General features: G+C 46.4%; 2 protein-coding genes across 14 annotated transcripts in view; one reads left to right on the top strand and one right to left on the bottom strand.

Annotated features, from left to right (window-relative positions):
- Positions 1 to 20,943, top strand: part of DNAH17 (dynein axonemal heavy chain 17) — a 98,705-nt gene that overhangs the window by 76,171 nt on the left and 1,591 nt on the right. The window contains exons 62-79 of the mRNA XM_037913873.2: positions 597 to 789; positions 1,277 to 1,512; positions 2,438 to 2,560; positions 3,650 to 3,854; positions 4,942 to 5,106; positions 5,275 to 5,415; positions 5,557 to 5,727; positions 7,402 to 7,524; positions 8,984 to 9,177; positions 10,427 to 10,575; positions 10,733 to 10,860; positions 12,193 to 12,420; positions 14,106 to 14,297; positions 15,408 to 15,587; positions 16,046 to 16,228; positions 18,412 to 18,594; positions 19,375 to 19,518; positions 20,619 to 20,844. Of these exons, the coding sequence (XP_037769801.1) occupies positions 597 to 789; positions 1,277 to 1,512; positions 2,438 to 2,560; positions 3,650 to 3,854; positions 4,942 to 5,106; positions 5,275 to 5,415; positions 5,557 to 5,727; positions 7,402 to 7,524; positions 8,984 to 9,177; positions 10,427 to 10,575; positions 10,733 to 10,860; positions 12,193 to 12,420; positions 14,106 to 14,297; positions 15,408 to 15,587; positions 16,046 to 16,228; positions 18,412 to 18,594; positions 19,375 to 19,518; positions 20,619 to 20,844 (3,164 nt within the window). The remainder of the gene's footprint in view (positions 1 to 596; positions 790 to 1,276; positions 1,513 to 2,437; positions 2,561 to 3,649; positions 3,855 to 4,941; positions 5,107 to 5,274; positions 5,416 to 5,556; positions 5,728 to 7,401; positions 7,525 to 8,983; positions 9,178 to 10,426; positions 10,576 to 10,732; positions 10,861 to 12,192; positions 12,421 to 14,105; positions 14,298 to 15,407; positions 15,588 to 16,045; positions 16,229 to 18,411; positions 18,595 to 19,374; positions 19,519 to 20,618; positions 20,845 to 20,943) is intronic.
- Positions 4,939 to 20,943, bottom strand: part of PGS1 (phosphatidylglycerophosphate synthase 1) — a 47,525-nt gene continuing 31,520 nt past the window's right edge. For 5 of the 13 annotated variants that reach the window (XR_006285853.1, XM_037913840.1, XM_037913843.1 and 2 more), the window contains one exon: positions 5,485 to 8,169. Coding sequence is in view for 1 of the 13 variants with exons in the window: in XM_037913843.1 (XP_037769771.1) it covers positions 8,164 to 8,169 (6 nt within the window). In the remaining 12 variants the exon portion in view is untranslated. Of the gene's footprint in view, positions 5,065 to 5,484; positions 8,212 to 14,626; positions 14,745 to 15,500; positions 15,698 to 16,093; positions 16,293 to 20,943 lie in introns of those variants that run through there. The other 8 variants (XR_006285851.1, XR_006285855.1, XR_005227576.1 and 5 more) reach the window with 5 other exon arrangements.

Here is a 20,943-nt window from a genome sequence, read left to right as displayed (position 1 = left end):
AACGCACTGAAAAATCCCTGATATGGGCATAATTTCAGTTGCCTCACTTAGGAATGGTCACTTGACATGAATATGTATCTTTAGTAATTGGTTTAATAGAATTAAAGTTTTGTCAGTATAATAGTCAATGTTTTCAGTCAATGATGTTCTTCCCATCAAGAGCTTTCTTTGGAACGCTGCCCAGTTACTATCCATTCCACAGGCCTTGGAAGCAATCTCCCCCTGCTTATGCCATAATTACTCAAGACTTGTGCAAACAGTGGCAGTGCAAAACTAGTACTGTAGTGAATATTTTTATTTATCTATCTAAGAATATCAGTCACTGGGAAGCTCCATAAGCCACTGAGCCCTCTGGAGCCAGCATCTTGGAGCTGCAGCCCCAAAAATCTTTTTGGAGAGCTCACAAGGAAGTTTTTTAAATGGACAAATATGCAGAGCTTGTTGATATTTCCAGCCTCTGCAGTTACTCCTAGGAGACATTGTAAATTCTCCAGGCCAGGGCAGGACCACGTATCTACCTAAGGTCTGTGCAGGGCCATGGGGTGCCACAATTCAGTCACAATAATACACTTGTCTCCTTTGAAACATCACCGCAGGCTTGTTGGAGGGTTAGCTTCGGAAAATGTTCGCTGGGCTGAGTCTGTGGAAAACTTCCGAGAGCAGGAGAAGACTTTGTGTGGAGATGTCCTGCTGATTTCAGCCTTTGTTTCGTATGTTGGCTATTTCACTAAGAAATACAGGACGGAGCTGATGGACAAGTACTGGATACCATACTTAAATGAGTTGAAGGTAAATCAGTCTAGCACAGACATAAAGCCCATGGCATTTGTTTCATGCCACTGGGAAAAGCAGTGTACGCTGAGCATAGGGCTGGTATACAGTTTCTCACCCCCTTACGTTGTATTTGTGAAGATCCCACAAGGGGCTGTGATTTAGCCTGTGCCTGTGGCACCCTCTGATGGACTTGGGTACCGTGGGAATGCATTACCATGCATTTTAAAATGGACTCCAGCTGACATGGGGCACAGCTGCCTTACCTCAGAATGGTCTTGGTGTTTTAAAGGTTTCAGAGTAGCAACCGTGTTAGTCTGTATCCTCAAAAAAAGCAGGAGGACTTGTGGCACCTTAGAGACTAACACATTTATTAGAGCATAAGCTTTCGTGGGCCTTTACCTTGCTAAATAATTTAGTGCTCGGTAGTTTGAGATGAGCTAGAGAGAGTCTCACCTGCAACCCTAGATCAGCAGGTGCTTCAGAGATACCTTTTGTGTTGCAGGTGCCAATTCCTGTTACACCAGGGTTGGATCCTTTGAGCCTTCTGACTGATGATGCGGATATCGCTACTTGGAATAACCAAGGGCTGCCCAGTGACCGCATGTCTACAGAAAATGCCACGATTCTGTGCAACACAGAGCGCTGGCCTCTCATTGTGGATGCCCAGTTACAAGGGGTCAAATGGATTAAAAACAAATATGGAGAAGAGCTGAAAGCAATCAGACTGGGACAGAGAAGGTTTGTTTGGGCACGTTGGTTCTTTACACAGCTGTCTGATCATTTGCCCTCTCACTACTCTGCAGAGCTCCGCTGCCGGAAAGACATGCCTTCACGATAAGACCAAGCAGGCAGCGCCCGGTCCAGCAGAACCCTCTCCTGTGACCTTATTTGTGCAAGGAGACCCCTGACTGGGTTTATCCTGAGAATCTTCAGTGCTTGTTTTATATATCAACTACTATCCTTTGTGCCATGTCCTCTGCAGAGCCTCACAGAGAGCACGTGGAGGCATGGGTCTCTGCTGTTCCACCATTCCAGAACCAGGGGTACCCTTGCCCCCACCCCCTCACTTCCTCAGCAGATGTGGAACCCAGTCTCCTCTCTGCTCCGGGATCTGAGCCTCGCCACAGATCTTCTCCCATCCTGCAGGAGGGGGGGCGGGGTTGGCCCGTTGGCCTGTGTGTCAAGAGGCCAGGTCCTCAGAGCACTTGGAGCACTCTGGATAGCAAGAGAAAGAAGTGTAAGGAAAACCAGGCCTCCAGTGCACTGACTGCCGGCTATGCCCCTGGCTGGCTGTGTCCTAGTGCAGACAGCAGCCCTGGGCCATATGGGCCAGAGATAAGGGGCTGTTCAGATCTGAGCTGCTCAGTCCTTTTGTCAGACCCTGTGCATCTGACCGTGCTGGGCCTCCCTGGTCAACGTAGTCTGAATGATTCATTGGATCCTGAGTCTGCCCATGATGGGTCCCTTTGGATCCTCTATTTGAACAGGGCCTCCGGCTTCTTCAGCATGCGTTGCTCTGTAGAGTTCTGCAGAGAACCGGGATTACCTTGGCAAGCCACCTTGGTGTGTGAGGGTCTGGAGGGTGCTGGTGCTCCTCCCTCTTCGCATAGAGCTTTCTGGGGCCATGTTTGCATGGCTAAGGCTCTTCTCAAATGTGCTGCAGCTATCTGGATATCATTGAGCAAGCTATTTCAGATGGACACCCCCTGCTCATTGAGAACATCGGCGAGACGGTGGAGCCTGTGCTGGACCCTTTGCTAGGCAGGAACACCATCAAAAAGGGAAAGTAAGTGTATTCTCACTCCTCTTGACAAAGGAATTGGCGCTTCAATCATAGAATCAAAGGGTTAGTTAGGACCGCAAGCATCATCAAGTGTGACCCCCCTGCCAAGATGCAGCATTTGCTGTGTCTAAACCATCCAAGACAGATGGTTAGCAAGCCTCTTTGAAAATCCTCTGCTCTGAGCAGTTCAATTTTCAACCCACTGAAATGTGCTGGCAGACTGGGACCAGGCCTTTCTGGGTAGAGATGTGACTCTCTGACCAGTTTTCCCTCCCTTTTTAACAACCCTTTCCTTGGGAGGATTTTCACTGTCCCTCTTATTGTGTTTTACCACAAACGCTAATTTTCTGGGCCACTGAGTGACATTTGGTTAAAGATTTTAGAGCAGAAGCCTTCACAGGTGCTTGGGCTGCACAATAAAGTGAAATAAACAACAAGATTTTTTTTGTTTTACACTAAATGGCAGATGCAGGTACATCCCCAGCAGCGGGGCTTTCCTTGAGAACTACCCCAGTGACCGGCCTCCTGGTCCCTTCTCCCACTCCTGCTTCTTTGCCCCTGTCAAGTCCCTTCTCCAGGCCTGTCCATCACTCCACTCAACGCTCTCTGAAAACTCCCTCCTGCTGTCTGATGGGTGGGTGGGGGGGCAGTTAATAATTATTGACTAAGGGGGCTGTCTTAGCACCTGGTCCAAAACCCACTGACATCCGCAGGAATTTTCCCATTGACCTCAGTCACAGCCTGACGGGATTACTGTACCCTGGCCCTATCAGTTTCCGGCCCGCTCTTTGCTGGACTTTGTCTGAATGGAGACTGTCAGGCTGGCATTTGCAAAGGAGTCTCAGGGAGCTAAATGCTCAAACCTAGCTGCAGTCCAACGGGATCTGAGCATCTAACTCCCTCCAGCTGCTGGGACAATCCTAGTCCATCCTCTGCTGCAGAGCTGTGTATTTGTATGTGCTCCAGTAAAGTAACGAATCTCTCATAACTAGCAGTTAGGGCATTGGTAGGAGGGGTGGTGTCTGTGTTGGTTTGTTTAATGCCAAATGGTTTAGCACTTACCAAAAGTCACTTGTTTAATTAACTAAACAGATACATTAAGATAGGCGATAAAGAAGTGGAATACCATCCAGACTTCCGTTTGATTCTGCACACCAAGTACTTTAACCCCCATTACAAGCCAGAGATGCAGGCTCAGTGCACTTTAATTAACTTCCTGGTAACCAGAGATGGACTGGAGGATCAGCTGTTGGCGGCAGTAGTTGCAAAAGAGAGACCAGATCTAGAGCAACTGAAGGTATCGATGCTATTACTAGAGAGAAGGTGGCATGGTAGAGCCTGCTGTAGCTTTACTTACAAACAGCGAAACACACATGCTATTCCAGCCAGAACTACACTGTTCACAGAAAACTGATTGAGCCCTAATTAGGACTCACTGTCATCTATGCTGGGTACTTTCTCCAGGAAATCTCCAGTGCCAATAAAAGTGATAATATTCTGATATATTTGCTCCTTAAATTATAAATATTGGTGTGGGTCAGTCACATGTATAACATGTGTAACAGTGATCGATAGACAACACATGATCTCCTAAAAATTATACCTAATAACTCTACCCCTCTGGAAAAAAGGAAGCAGCATCAGGTCCATTCAACCTCAGCAATCCACAGTAGATGGTGGGGTACAATCATTTTTATTTTGATGCATTTAACTGACATCACTCTGGAGTTGCAACCCCGCCATAACGGGACAGGAGTGTCATTTCCCTGTCTGGTTCTCTATTAGGGTGACCAGATGTCCCGATTTTATAGGGACAGTCCCGATATTTGGGGCTTTTTCTTATATAGGCACCTATTACCCCCCACACTCTGTCCCAATTTTTCATATTTGCTGTCTGGTCACCCTATTCTCTATGAAGGTTAGGATGCGTTAGAGTGTTATGATTTAAATATGAAGGGCCTGCCTCTCCCTTGTATGGCACTGTTACGATAGCGTGTCAGTGGCATTCTCATGTCATGATGCAGTTAGCAGGTCCAGCTAATATATTCTAAACAAAAGTGTAGAGTACGCTCTGAGAGAAAGGGTAGATGAGGTAATATTTTTTACCTTTTCCTATCCTAGGACCAACATGACTACCGCAACATTGTAAACACAGAATACATTCAGGCATTTCTTCAGTGACTTATACAGCTCATAACTACATTATAAACTAAACTGATATGCAAAAGAACATAAAACCAGCAATAGCCCCTGCTAACTGGTGCATTATTTCATTGGGCCTGTCAAGGGTCCCTAGTTTAAATCACTCCAAACTGATGCTATGAAAGCTTTAGTTGTAAATCCCTTGCTAATTAATTTTCCTCTTTTGTACACTGATGCTGTAGGCAAATCTCACAAAGAGTCAAAATGAATTTAAGATTTTCTTGAAAGAGCTGGAAGATTCTTTGCTTGCCCGCCTCTCTGCTGCATCAGGAAACTTCCTGGGAGACACTGCATTGGTGGAGAACCTAGAGACAACAAAGCGAACAGCCATGGAAATTGAGGAAAAAGTAAGAAAGCTGCCCCAAGACTCCTGGGGGTTACACTGTGGAACCAGTAGGGTTTCTTTTAGAAAATGAATTTGGTGTCCAACTCTGTCAAAGCAGGGGATAGGACTGGGAGACCCGTTGTTTTCGAGGACATGCAAAGCTGCTGTAGTAACATTGTTTGTTTTTAAGGTGAGAGAAGCTAAAATTACAGAAATTAAAATTAATGAAGCTAGAGAAAACTACAGGCCAGCTGCAGAAAGGGCATCCTTGTTGTACTTTATACTGAATGACCTCAACAAAATTGACCCCATCTACCAGTTCTCATTAAAGGTAACTAACAAATATGGGGCAGACAGTAATATGTCACTGAATAGATTTTCAAAGAATTCACAAGGGCCATTGTTGCTACAATTCTGAGTGTTTTATTGAAAACAACTATCGAGGTACCCATCTCTAACCATTTCTGGCTAGGCATTCGACGTAGTCTTTGAGAAGGCCATCCAGCGAACTCTTCCAGCTGATGACGTGAAGCAGCGGGTGATAAACCTAACAGATGAGATCACCTACTCGGTCTTTGTGTACACTGCACGGGGACTCTTTGAGAGAGACAAACTCATTTTCATGGCCCAAGTTGCCTTTCAGGTAATATGGATAAACACACTGGACTCCAGTTAAAATTACTAGCTAATACAACTTTTCAGATATGTAATAAATGGTGGTCTCTTATTCCTGGGGCAAAGCATGTGTCCCCCCATAGCCTTAATTATTATTCATATAATTTTGTCATGCAAACATTTATGTCAGAGCTGCAGGGAAAAAACTCATAGTCAGGGAAGTGTCATGGCCTGTGGGGAGGGGTTTTGGAGTGTGAGCCCACCTGCCCTGGCAGTTCCTGTCCCACAGGGCTGGGTCCAGCTCCTCACTCTGGGCGTTGTGACCCCATGCGCTACGTCACCACACCAATCAAACTTGGCCCATCCGCCCCTCCATCTCCAGCTATGGAAGGGTGGAGATACTAAACTCCAGTGGCACTCTGACCACATGGCCTAGCTCTCCACTTCCAGAGCAGAGAGACAGGCCCGCAAGAGCCATCATTACAAGGGTCACAGACTTTATTAAAATTCCAGTTGCCATGAACACTGTGAGCTCCATGCCAAAATCGTAGCCTTAATAATAATCTTCTAGATGGTGTGTAAATGCACACTGTTTTACAATCATGGCTCAGTCAGACATGCTCTCACCCAAAGAATTTACATCCTAAAGTTTGAGCCAAAATCCACTGAAGTCAGTGGAAGATTCCCCCAGGCTTCAGTGGACTTTGGTTCAGGCCCTAAGGCCTGTATCCTCTAGGATGCCTGAGAATGTGCTCAACTGCATTAAACCCAGGGGCCCAGTTCTACCAACACTTGGTGAGAGCAGAAGGGACTGTTATGATTGAGCCATAGGGATTCCTGCATCAAGCCCTTGTGTGGCACTCGGGTCCCACTGAAGAGAATGGCAAAATGCCTACTGACTTCAGTGGGGCCTGGGTTTCATCTCAAGGGAATGCTCAATAGTGGAGTAATCCCATTGCTCTCCAGAGAGCTAGTCAGGTAAGTAAGCGCTGAGCCCTGTAGTCAGCATGGGCAGGATTGGGCCCGCACATGTGGGGACGGGCGGAGTTGAGATGCTGTGGGAGAACACAAGGTAGCAACTGTTCCTGGGAGAAGTGAGTTGGAGATGGGGAGAGTGCTTGGTGGGCTGCTCCAAGTGTGCGTGAGGGTGAAGCAAAGAGGAGGAGACTGGGGCAGGTGGGAGGGGGCTGTTCTGGTCAGAGTAACAGGAAAGGGGTGACCCTTATGGCTGCACTGGGTAGAGTAGTGGGGCAGAAGCAGGAAGGTGAGAGACCCAGCCTGGCAGGAATGATCCCAATGGAATGCTAGTGCAGAAAAAGCCACAGGGGTTCCTCCCTTCATCGTGGGCCCATCATTGGTCCCGGTGGGCTTGTCTTGGTGGGCAAAAGCCTTCTCCAGAGCTGCTGCTGTTATGCATTTTGTAACATTTACAGTGGCATTGCACCGAGAGGCCAGCCAGGTCCCTGCCCCATTGTGCGAGACTCTGTACAAACACAGTAAACATGGCCCTGCCCCCAAAGAGTTCCAACGCCAGAGCCTGAGGGGTCCAGCCCATTCCTCCGGGAGCCCGGGTGTCTGCACCACTTCTGCAATGTCTATTTTCCCAGCACGTGTGAGCGTAGGGCTTGTGACACAGAGCAGTTCAGCTGTTCAGAAATGGGTTATGTAACCTTGTGCATTGTAATCTCTGCTTTCTCATCAGGTTTTGTTAATGAAGAAAGAAGTGAACCCGGTTGAACTGGACTTTCTTTTGCGCTTTCCGTTCAAGGCTGGACTGACGTCCCCTGTGGATTTCTTACAGTCTCAAGGATGGGGAGGAATTAAGGTGTGTCTGAAGAATGTAACACTTTGTACAAATTCTTCTGTTGTAAACACTACATAGAATAGCCTAAGACATTGCACCATGGAAGTCCATAAACCAGGCCACGCAATTGTGAGGCCAGTAATATGCAGGTTGAAACAGGAGACAGGATAAGTTTGATAATGCTGGAGATTACTGGTTAAACTAACACCCTTGGGAGCTGTAGCTCTTAAAAATGCTCAAAAACAGTCACGTTATTGAAATATTTATCTAAAAATAATGTTGATTAGCTGATTATTTCATTAGAGGTTTTCTAATCACCAAAGTAGCCACCATAGCAGAAGGTAGCATGAGAAGCAGTCAGTTATGCAGCACTGTGTAATCCAGCATCACTTGGAAAGGCATCTTCAAGGTGGTATCATTTTAAAGCTAAGAAGCCAGGCTTAGAGGTGTTACTGAGCAGCGGCTAACGTCCCTTTTGTTTATGAAAGTATCAGCGTTAAAATCAACATCATTCATGGTTATTTGACTGGCACCTGAGTTATGGATGTTGCCCAGTAGATACACACAGCCACGCGGCAGCTCTCCGCTGCACTGTATGCCTTTGCTCCAGACAGGGACCTCCCATTGGCTTCAGTGGGCACGTGCTGTAGAGAGCCAGTGTCACTCCTAGAGAGTAAAGCAAGTCAGAGTCAGCAAATGGAATAAGATCTAGAGGGACAATATGACGGTGTTAAGAAATACTGAGCCTGATGTTGAGAGTTTTAAAAAACACAAATATAATCCTTCCCTTTCTTGTGCCTACACTGCCTCCCTGGCTGGGCCAGCACCACCAACTGCGCCATGTCTGGCGCTTAGACACCTCTCTTCTATGCTGCAGACATGTCTATCTCTTAAACATTTCTCCTGCACATGCCACTATTAGCTGTCTCCAGAGATGGTCTCTGGCTAGAAGGAAGGTGACCATGGATCACCATTATCACAGCAGACCTGTCATGTGCCTCTCATTTCTTGCATAATTGCATAGCCTAAATTGTTAGCATATTTTGGGTGCATCACGGAATCTCCACCTGCTCCATAAGAACCCCCAAGCCCCCACAACAGGAATCCAATGCTAGCCACATCTTACCCTCATTTTCTCAGGTGGCAGCAAATATCTGGATTATGTCAGGTTCCAGGGAGTATCTGAGTATTTTTATACTGAAAGCTCACAGCCTAGGTGTGATGCCACAGAAGGCTGTAGCCAGTGATTTTACACTTCATCACTTAAATTAACTTTAAATAAAAATAAAAGGCTACCAGGTGCTGGGCTAGAGCATGTAACTGGCTACAGTTTGTAAGAAACACACAGCACTTGAGTCTGCTGTCAGCCACACCTGTGAAAAGCCACACTGTCTCCAGCAAGCCCATCCCACTGGGGCCACAGAGCAGGAGGAGGCACTAGAACCCCGAAGCAGCTGGCCCTTTTCTCCTGTATTTGAAGGTCCTCTCAGATATGGATGAGTTCAAGAATTTGGACAGCGATATTGAAGGTTCGGCAAAGCGATGGAAAAAATTTGTTGAGTCGGAGGCACCGGAGAAGGAAGTGTTCCCGAAGGAGTGGAAGAATAAATTAGCTCTGCAGAAGCTGTGTATGATGAGATGCATGAGGCCAGACAGAATGACCTATGCAGTCAGGTATTCTCTCCTGATCCTGCAGGGCCCTGTGCTGTCAAGAAGGGTCTTGGCATGCCTACACTGAATGATTCTGGAGAGGCATTTCATGCTGGTGCAGTAGAAATGGGACATGATGTAGCATGCAGCTGTGCAGTAACTGCACCTGCCTGCAGCATGGGGATGAGGCACCGAGCTGACGGCATGCGGCCTGTCGCCTGGTAATATGATTCCAAAATGGCGTTTTAAAAAGGGGGTTCGTGGTTGTTAGTGCGCTTGTGAAGAGCTAGTGTGTCCTGCGTATCGCCTCCTGTGGGACACGTGCCAAGCGACATCCAGCTTCAGGCACCCAGGCCACACCAGCGCCCTGTGGTGATCCTGAACGTATGGCACCAAGGCTACAGAAGAGCCATGTACCCCAACACCTCAGCTTCATCCTTTCTGCAGCCAGCTCTGCTGGCAGAGACCTCCTCTACGCCCACTGCAATTGCTAGGGCTTCCTACCCCACCCCGTGCGTATCTACAGCAGACCCTTGCTGCAGGTGTTGTTCAGCTAGGACTCCTCAAACACTCCCCTGGAGTGAAGCTGCCTGTTGTCCCAGGCTCCCCGTCCTCTCCGCCCTGGCAGAAGGCAATGCTGATGGGGCACACTGAAGGGAGGTATAAAGCCACTGGAGGTGCGGAGCTACCGCTTTTTATTGTGGGGATGGGAACACTCTTGCCTGTGCAAGTGTAACACTGACAGACCCTGGTCATCGGTGGCTGGCATCGAACCTGGGGCCTCTGGATCTTAGTGCATAAGCTAAAAGCCAGCCGGCTGTCCGCGAAGGCTGCAGAGCAGACTCACTCATCTCTCTCTCTCTGAGTGGTCTTGGTGCCACGAGACGGGACAGACCACCATACCCAGGAGGTGTGTGGGTTACACAAGCTACAGGTTCAAGGTGACAATGGTGTAGATCTGGCCCAGATACTTTCCTTAGAAAGCTCCAGGCATGTTGTGTAATCCAGTTTTTCTGTTATCAGCTCTTCTCTGGGATTTCCTTGCTCAGATTAAATTTTTGTGCATTATTTTGGTTTGCAGCTCCACTCCCTGCCCTTAACACCTCCTGAGCCTTTGTAGGAATATTTTCAGTTTTCATACAGAACTTAAAGCCTATGCCCTGATCTGCCTTCGAGGCTAACTGTAGAAACACATGGCCTAGCCCTGCAAGGTATTTATAATAAATCGGATAAAAAGTCTGGGACTAATTTTGCATCAACTTCTTTTTCACAGAAACTTTGTGGAAGAGAAGATGGGAAGTAAGTTTGTAGAAGGCAGAAGTATTGAATTTTCTAAATCATATGAAGAGAGCAGCCCATCCACTGCAATATTCTTTATCCTCTCTCCAGGGGTTGACCCACTGAAAGACGTAGAGGCACTGGGTAAGTCAAGAGTCCTCTTCACTAACAGTAGGGTCTGTGGCATGGTAGTCATGGAAGATGTTATCAATAAAGAGCAGACATTGCATAGGCATGCAATTTTCAGATTTATTTTTTTTAATTTTAATGTATTCCTGTGGATTTCTCCCCCCCTCCCCAGGAAGAAAGCTAGGCTTTACCATTGACAATGGAAAAATCCATAATGTGTCTCTAGGGCAAGGACAGGAAGTTGTGGCAGAAAATGCTCTGGATGTAGCTGCTGTTGAAGGACACTGGGTCATTCTTCAGGTATTAGAAGCACCATTGCATTGTTGGTTCTCTGGTGTACCTTTATTGTTTCTATAGTAATCTAATAGTATTTAGAGCAGCCCATTATACATTCAGAAATTCTCAATGTCAGTGCAAAGAGTTCTACATAACACACATGTTGTTCAAAATTCCTGCCTCTCCTCTCAAGGTGAACTCTGCTTTCCTAAATACATTACCTCGCATTTGTCTGTATTGAATGCCTTTAGCTATCATGTTATCCAACTTCCTGGTTGCTTAGATTCTGGAGTACATCACCTTTCTACCTCATCACCTGCCACCCAGCATGATTTGCTGCATCTGATCTTTAACTCCCATGGGCCAGCAGAAGCTAAGACTACCGTGGAGGTAGGCAGTGCATTCAGGACCCAGGAGAATGGCTTAGTGCTGGGTGAAGCATGTACTGTATATCATTTAGTAAAGGACTTCTAATGTTTCAGTGAAGAACACTGTTGAATACGGCATCACTTGGGAAGCTTTAAACCAAGGCTTGATTTCTTTCTAAAGAGGTGCTCTTCATCAGTGGTTCTCAACCAGGGGTATACACATCCCTGGGGATACTCAGAGGTCTTCTGGAGGTACATCTACTCATCTAGATATTTGTCTAGTTTTACAACAGGCTACACAAAAAGCCCTAGCAAAGTCAGTACAAACTAAAATTTCATATAGACAATGACTTGTGTATACTGTTCTGTGTACTGTATACTGAAATTAAGTTCAATATTTATATTCCAGTTGATTTATTTTATAATTATATGGTAAAAAGGAGAAAATAAGCAATTTTTCAGTAATAGTGTGCTGTGACACTTGTATTTTTGTAAGCAAGTAGTTTTTAAGTAAGGTGAGACTCGGGCTACACTAGACAAATCAGATTCCTGAAATGGGAACAGTAGTCTGGAAAGGTTGAGAGCCACTGCTCTACATCAACCAGAAGTTGTGGCCTATGTTATGCGGGAGGACAGACTGGATGCTGCTAATGGTCTCTGCTGGCCTTCCAGTCTATTAATCCAAATGTTAAAAGATGCTGATGGGTACAAATCCTAGGACACTGACTACAGTGTTTGGTGGGCAGCTTCTACTGACCTGCATCAAATCTAAACAGGTGACTAAGTCACCAGAGGAAGCACGGGGCCTTGTCAGTGCATCACATCCCAATGAAACAACAGTGAACAACGTGGGCCGCTAGGCCTAAGAGGTGTAAAATAGCATCATTGGCTCCATCACAGCACTTCTCACCTAGCCCTGTGAGGGACTTCGGCTGTACGGGATTGAAATTTGGGAGCAAGAAGTGAAGTCAAATTGTATCTGTTGCAGAATATCCACCTGGTTGCAAAGTGGCTGGGCACACTGGATAAGAAGGTTGAGAGGTACAGCATTGGCAGCCACCAGGATTACAGAGTGTTTATGAGTGCTGAACCTGCTTCCACTCCAGACGCTCATATTATTCCTCAAGGACTCTTGGAAAATGCCATTAAAATTACCAATGAGCCCCCGACTGGCATGTATGCTAACTTGCACAAAGCACTGGATCTCTTTACTCAGGTATTCAGATGACAGGGTTGATTATTTTTTTAAGCTGGTTGGGTTTGTTTTGTTGTTGTTGTATGCTTTTTTCTGCAGTCACAGCAATTTATTAGCAGTTGTAAGGCTGCTCTCTTTTTTGGCTTTTCTCCCCAGGAGAGTGAGTGCAGCCTGCCTAGGAAACGGATTTCTTAGCATTTAGATTCATCATTTACCCCTAAGTCATCTAGTCTGATCCCTCTTAGCTCTGTTCTTTTCAGTGCACTAATTCAAACTGATGCCCTTCATAAAGGCATTTTCACCACATTGGCGTTAATTACAGGGCTTTTTCAAAGTTTTTGTATGCTTTCTGCATTGTAGTGGAAAAGGTACCCTTGTGATGTCCGACTGTTCCTATCAGTGTTCCCATAACATAAGATTTCACTAGGGACAGAGGAAATTTGTAATCCTTACAGGCCTGTTCAGCAATATTAAAAAAAAAAAAAAAATTAAATGTAAAACTGCTAGTGATGGGGGTGTTAAGAGGTGAGGTCATGCCAAGCCTGTCTGATTACAGAAGCACTCTACTGCAGCTGTGTGTTTTGACTGGCTGCAAGTTTCTATTTGTAGGCTAATATAATCAGAGGCTAATATACCATAGTCTGTCATTGCAAGAGTCATTTCTTCCCTGCCTGTAAATAAAGGAAAATTCCAGCATGCTATGGTGTGTACCCTTAGAACGTTCCACCGCCAGTTCCAGGGACCCACTCCAGAACTGGTAGAATCTTTCCAACGGGTGAAGCCTTTTAAGGGCCCTACTGCCCTTGGCCCTCAAAGACACAGGTACTAAGAGCAGGGAAGGGCCCTTTGCCACAGATGAGATCTCCAATTTATTAACGGAGTGCAGCATTCTTGTTGAGTGTTTTTGGATTTTACAGGTGTTTCGCTTACTGGTGTACTCCAAACCTATCTGAATTGGTTTCACACTACATGATACAGTGTAAGCTAGTACTTGCTAGCAGAGCTGAGGAATAACTAGGTAACTTGGACTTGCTTAGAAGAAAACATGGCAGGGTTTATACTTATGCTTTTTTCCTACATCTGAGCATTGTTGGGCCTGGTGCAAAATATGATTCTAGAACTTTACACTGAGCTTCTGAAATGAAGGATTGTCGGTCATCCTGGTGTGCATAAGTACCACAGGTGACTTCAGAGGCAACACAGATCACACAGGTCTAGGAAGAAGCCTGACCAAGACACACCTCTACTGCCTGCTCCTGACGCACCATGGCTGCCCTTTGACAGAGCCCTGTGGCCAGCAGCTGTCGTCGCAACTGCTCTCATTGATACTTGGGGTTATTTTTAACTCAGGGGTAGAGTGCCAGAGTTTAAAATGAGCAGGCAGTTAGAATTAAGAGGTCATTTCTCAGCAGATTATAAACACATCATAGTAAGGTATGTGGCCTAGGCCAGGCGTTTCCGTCTCACACGTTCTAATGTACTATGAGTAAATTCTGTGCAAGCAGCAGTGAATGTTGCTGAGACTACACGTAGGCTATTGGGAGCATGCTTAAGCTGAGACCCCTACGTGCACTTTGTGGTAAAGAAGGTTCAGCTCCGTTTTTGCTGGCGAGTTGTGAGAAGTTGTTTTTTATATTCAGACACCCATTGGGGACATTTCCTCTTCTGCACACAAGCACCCTCTTTTCCTCTTTCTTCTGCTTTAGGATACTTTAGAGATGTGCACCAAAGAAATTGAATTCAAGTGCATCTTGTTTGCTCTCTGTTACTTTCATGCGGTGGTAGCTGAAAGGCGTAAGTTTGGTGCGCAGGGCTGGAATAGGTCTTATCCTTTCAACAACGGAGACCTGACTATATCCATCAACGTGCTGTATAATTACCTGGAGGCTAATGTCAAGGTTAGAACATGCTTGTTGAACATCAGCAAGTCAGAGTGATTCTTCCCAGGTTACAAAAAGCAGCACTACAGGGGAAAGGCAGGACGCTGCTGTTAGACCTCCCCTTCTTGGCCCCCTCCCAGCCTCCTTCCTGGGTGCGGGGAGTATTGTGGAAGCACAGGGCTCCAACAGCCTTTGGATTGAAGAAGGCTCTGCCGGGAGCTCCACAGGTTTGGGGGAGGATCCCTCTGCTGCCGCCCCACTACCAAACAGCAACTGGCTGATGCGTGAGCTGTATGTCCCGGGCATAGCAAAACCAGGGGAACCTTTAAAGGCAAACTGCAACTCACCTTCAGTGAGTAGTGTGAGGCAGCCTTTGTCTGAAAACAGAGCTCTAACGTGGTCCTAAGCCTGCAGGTGCGGTGTGCTGGGTTGGCAGCAGGCTGTGCGTGAATCCAGCGAGGGGCCCTAGGCAGGTGGAAGATGGACGTTTAGCAAATCAGCTGAGGCAGCAGCAGGGTGTGCTCAGATTGTCCAGCCCTCTTGCCTTTCAGTGTTTTCATTTGAAATGTGAGAACATCCAGCTGGAAGGCAAAATCTCCCCCAGCAATGAAACCACAGGTCCCAAGCCAGGGGAGGAGCACGCTCCTTGCTCCAGGCCTTATGGAAGTGGCAAAAGCTTAATTAAATTCAGCAGGGATGAAAAGAGACATGATCCAGAGGAAAGACTCATCTGCCACTCTGGGGGCTGTCTTCATGCTGGGGAGGGGTGAAATCCTCCGTGATCACGGTCAAAAGGGTGATGGGCGCCATGCTGCTCTTCCCCCCTCCTACCCCCCGCCCTGATGTTGATGCTGAGCTGCTCACGTGTCAGGTTTGACAAAGCCCTGGCTGGGATGATTTGATTGGGGATTGGTCCTGCTTTGAGCAGGGGGTTGGACTAGATGACCTCCTGAGGTCCCTTCCAACCCTGATATTCTATGATTCTATGACTGACTCCAAGGGCTTGCTCTTGCATGGTGAGGGCACACCAAAGCTAACTTGACATGTGACGCTTCCCGCTGCTGTCTGGGACTTTCAGAACATGCCTTTTATAGAAATCACTTTGCACTGACTCGGCATCTTGTCTAGGTTCCATGGGATGATCTTCGCTATCTCTTTGGTGAAATTATGTATGGGGGACACATCACAGATGACTGGGATCGCAGGTTGTGTAGAACTTACCTGTCAGAATACATCCGCGTGGAGATGCTGGAGGGAGAAATGACCTTGGCTCCAGGGTTTTTAGTTCCACCCAACTTGGATTACAAGGTGAGGAAAGGCTCTTCTCTTCTATGAGAGCTCCCCAGTTCACTGCAGCTGTCAAAAGGCTGTGGCTCTCTTGGGGATGTATGTGTGATAAGAGCACCGCCTTACAGAACCTGGAAAGAACCCCACGAAGATGACATAAGGAGACACTGGGGAGAGTCCATGGAAACAGTAGAGTGATTCCCAGGGGGATAGTGGCAGGACAAGAAAAAGCAGTTCAGTAATAAACCAGGACAAAGCTGAGGAAGGACATGAGTAAAATCTTCTTAGTGAGGGAGGGTAGTAGGTCTACAGCACCCTCACTGGGAAACTGTGAGATGGTTTAGATATTTTCTAGGCTGGAATACCAAAGAATCCTATTCCATGATGGAGTAGGGCCAGATGAGCCCAAAGGTCTTAAAAGCCTTGTCTAGGAATATGCATCTAGTCACTCAGTGTTTGCTATCTGCCCTGTTTTTTAGGGTTATCATGAATACATTGATGAGAACCTCCCCCCAGAGAGCCCATACCTTTATGGGCTCCACCCCAATGCTGAAATTGGCTTCCTCACTGTCACTTCTGAAAAGCTTTTCCGTACAGTTCTGGAAATGCAGCCCAAGGAGTCTGATGCTGGAGGAGGGTCGGGTGTGTCCCGAGAGGAAAAGGTAGGAAACGTTTCTGTCCTTCGGTACTAACCAGGAATTAATCTGCTACGGCCACTGGTTTGTTCTTGAAGAAACAAACACACCAAATAAGAGGAGGCTCCATACTGTAATAGCCCCATTTTCCACCAGTGAAAGAACCTCAAACAGTCTCTTACGCACATTTGTGCCTCACTGCTCCTGATCAAACTCTCATTCCCAGCACTACCATGGACTAGCACAGCAACTGAACAGGGGCACTCCTGTTAGGGCTTTAGAGGGTTGCAGCCTCCTGCATTATTCTGTAGGGCAGGAGAGAGAGGAAATGGTTAATTTCTCTGGCTTCCTTTTTTCAAAGCGACATCTCCTCCTCCAGCTGCACTGGCTGGCAGCCACTTCCCATCGCCTCAAGTCCTGCACCCAGCTTTGCATGAGCCCTAAGGCACCTGGGAGCTGCTCACCCCCACCGCCAAGGGATAAAGAGACAGTGGGACCAAAGAATTTCCAAAGCACATTAGCCACCCTGCCCCTTGGATCCGGAGTTGTACTAGTGGGGTCCTGCAGGGATCAGTTCTGGGTCCAGTTCTGTTCAATATCTTTATCAATGATTTAGATAATGGCATAGAGAGTACACTTATAAAGTTTGCGGATGATACCACGCTGGGAGGGGTTGCAAGTGCTTTGGAGGACAGGACTGAAATTCAAAATGATCTAGACAAACTGGAGAAATGGTCTGAAGTAAATAGGATGAAATTCAATAAGGACAAATGCAAAGTACTCCACTTAGGAAGGAACAATCAGTTGCACACATACAAAATGTGAAAAGACTGCCTAAGAAAGAGTACTGCAGAAAGGGATCTGGGATCATAGTGGATCACAAGCCAAATATGAGTCAACAGTTAACACTGTTGCAAAAAAAAAAAAAAAAAGCAAACATCCTTCTGGGATGTATTTGCAGGAGTGTTGTAAGCAAGACACGAGAAGTAATTCTTTCGTTCTGCTTCACGCTGATTAGGCCTCATCGGGAGTATTGTGTCCAGTTCTGGGTGCCACATTTCAGGAAAGATAGGGACAAAAAGTCCAGAAAAGAGCAACAAAAATGATTAAAGGTTTACAAAACGTGACCTATGAGGGAGGACTGAAAAAACTGGGTTTGTTTAGTCTGGAGAAGAGACAACTGGGGGGACATAACAGTTTTCAAGTATATAGAAGGTTGTTACAAGGAAGAGGGAGAAAAATTGTTAACCTCTCAGGATAAGACAAGAAGCAATGGGCTTAAATTGCAGCAAGGGCAGTTTAGGTTGGACATTAGGAAAACTTCCTGTCAGGGTGGTTAAGCACTGGAATAAATTGCTTAGGGAGGATGTGGATTCCATCACTGGAGATTTTTTAACAGCTGGTTAGACAAACACCTGTCAGGGATGGTCTAGATAATACTTAGTCCTGCCTGGAGTGCAGGGGATGGGACTGGAAGACCTCTCAAGGTCCATTCCAACAGTTCTATGATTCTAGCACCACGCCTGTAAAATAATTAATATTACTAGTGATGTGGGGAGTTTGCTCAGTTACTGTACTTTGAGATAGGTGGCAGAGAGTATTTATGGGCTGATTATGAGCAGGTGACATTTGTAACCATAAAAATGAAATGCAGGCAGCTGCTAAAACTAATTTTCCCGAGAACACTCTGTCTTTAAGGCTGCATTCCACTTCTTTGTTGACCTCTGCTGATATCCCTTTGGCTGCCAGTAAACAGGTATGTGGCGCGTACAACCACACAAAGCATATAGTCACAGAGTGGGCTGTCTGCTAATCAGGCAGTGCGTATTGCAGCCATTCCCCTGGGTGAGCTGAAAGTCTTCTTGTGCTGGGTTCTTGCTGTACCATGCCACTCATTCTCAGAGTCATGGGAGCAGCACCAGCTTCATTACAGGAGCCACTTCAAGCCTTGATGGTTTTGAGAGCCAGCCTGTGCAGGGGCAAGTCCAGTGTTGCCCAGTTTGTGCTCTCTTGATTCTAATGCTCTGGTGGACTCTATGGGCCAAGTTCATTTGGACAATTTAATTCTAGGCTATTAAACATTAGTGAGATTCTTTCAGGAGACTGAAAATGTTAAATCAATGGAAGAATGACATTTAACATGCTGTGTCAAAGCTCTTAATGGAATTTGTTCCCTTGCTAAAGATGTTTGATGGTGTTACATATTACAGGTCAAACAAGTCCTAGATGAAATCATGGACAAGCTACCCGAGCCATTTAATATGTTGGAAATCATGGCTAAAGCAGCAGAGAAGACCCCATATGTCGTGGTAGCCTTTCAGGAATGTGAAAGAATGAACATCTTGACAAATGAAATAAGACGCTCTTTGAAAGAGTTAAATTTGGGGCTGAAGGTGTGTGACATTGATACTGTTTTACACCACGGTAGTAACTTAGGTAATGTTGTTTGTTTTTTTCTCAATATACCAGCCTTTACAAATGAAATCAATGGAACTAAATGTTCAGTTCAGGTTTGGTACCAAGGTAATGTGAGCTGTTGGATTACTACAAGTCTCTCTTCTTCTGCCACTAACTACAGGGTCATTGTAAGGCAGCCAACTCTCCTCTTTCCTTCATTTTGAAGCCTGCAGGTTTGTTGCAGCCTAAAAGCTGAGTGAGTGTGTGCACATGCACAAAGGTATAAACACATACACCGAGGGAGACTGAGCTGGATTGCAGAGGGGATGATGGGGCAGTTGCTTCTGCCGATGCAGCCTATCTTACATGTGGCTTTACAATGCTGATCTAAGGACTATGTCCCAGTTGCCTAAAATGCTGGCTTGTTCTGAAAAAGGCTGCTGTGTGTCCCTGCAAATACTTATTGGGGGAGGAATCTCTAACAGGAATTTGAACTCCCTTGGACTTGCTGTAGAGCCCCAGGTGTAAGGGATGGGGCCCTCTCTGTTGGAGGAGACTAAAGACAGAGCTGGGGAATGATGGAAAATGCCCTATTTTTCAAAAATAGGCACTGCTCCCTGTCAATAAACCAAGCTACAATGTTCACAACTCCAGAAACAGTTGCTGAGCCCCTTGTGACTGACGTGCAGTGTGCCTAGAGCTTTGCTCTCAAAGGGGGTTCCAATGCAATGAGTCAATTCTTGCTTAACTAAATCATGGTTCTTTTCCTTTCAAAGGGTGAGCTGACAATCACAACAGACATGGAGGAATTGTCTAATGCTCTCTACTATGATAATGTGCCTGAATTCTGGACAAACCGGGCCTACCCCTCCTTACTTGGCTTGGGAGTCTGGTATGCTGACCTACTGCTTCGGGTCCGGGTGAGTCCACTCACCTCCAGCCTCTCTTCATGGTACTTTGTGTACGGCTCTTCGTGGGCCAAAGATCTCTCTTCAGACTATTGCTCATGGAACAAATATTTGTTGTCTGGCCAGGGCTGGGCATATGAAGATGCTCTGAATTGCTTGCAAGGATCTAAGTGTATGTACTAAAACCCTTCTCAGTAGCTCAGGAAATCTGAGCTTGCTTTTCAGGATCCTGGGATGCAAAGATCCCCATGGCTTGAAAGCACAGTGCTGAACTAAGAAGGGCTAAGTGTACATAGGAGCCAGGGCTACATCTTCATCCTTCCGTGCTGAAACTGAGGTTCTAAAGAGATGGCAAGCCCCTCTTGCCTCAACTTGTGCCTGGAATTCAGGGCTTTTGAAGAAGCAGGGAAGGTGGAGAGGGACTCTTTTCTCTTACCAACTGTGTATTTATTACAAACCAGGGTGGTAGGTGCCAAATAGTCAAGTCCAGTAAAGGGCAAGTACCCTAATTCTAAATCTGTAATCTTCATTGTAAATTTGCCTTGATTCCAGCATTTAATGCCCAGCCACTTAATGGAGCTGGATCAGTACAAACCCCAAAAGGTAGCTCTTGAAAGCTGCACTTTGGACCAACAAAGTTTTTGCTTACATGAAACGGCCATGAGCTTTTCTGGTGCAAAGCACAACCTTCTTCACCTGTACTTGGGGTTTGCAGTGGTAGCAATGGCTGCAATTGATGCAAAGCCTCACTGAAGACAAAGCCTTCGTTTTTCCAAAGAGTCTCAGCTTGGTGCCCCTCTCCCTGGTGACTACCATGTCCACCTGCAGCATCGCAGACCCAAGAGGGGCTCTGCTGAGATAGGGTTATTCTTTGGAGACCTACTCCAGGTGTTTGTCTGCCACATGCGATTACTTTCACAACTTGTCCCTCCTGAAGTCACAATCCGCTGAAGACTGGGGGCCTAAATCAAAGAGGGGCTGTAAAGACAGTTCTCCCAAAATGGATTACAGGAGTAAATGGAGGCACAAGTCTCATGTATCATGCCACCAATTCAAGAGATGCACCACAGCCTGTGTACTTGGCTTTAAACTGCTGCTGCTTTATTTTTCAGGAACTAGAGGCCTGGACGACTGACTTTGCACTACCCACAACAGTGTGGCTGGCAGGCTTCTTTAATCCCCAGTCTTTCCTCACAGCTATCATGCAGTCTATGGCCAGAAAGAATGAATGGCCCCTTGACAAGATGTGTCTTTCAGTGGAAGTGACCAAGAAAAACCGAGAGGATATGACGGCTCCACCCCGAGAAGGCTCCTATGTGCATGGATTGTTCATGGAAGGTACAGGACCAGGCTCAATCCTGAACAATTAGCCCTGCAAATGCCATGCAATCTGGATTTGTATAGTTTTTGCTCCTCAGAACCACTTTTGAACATTGA

Source organism: Chelonia mydas, chromosome 14 (genome assembly GCF_015237465.2).
Source record: "Chelonia mydas isolate rCheMyd1 chromosome 14, rCheMyd1.pri.v2, whole genome shotgun sequence".
NCBI classification, from domain to species: Eukaryota; Metazoa; Chordata; order Testudines; family Cheloniidae; genus Chelonia; species Chelonia mydas.
The sequence above is the reverse complement of the archived record's forward strand: the minus strand, read 5'-3'. Positions and strand labels throughout refer to the sequence as shown.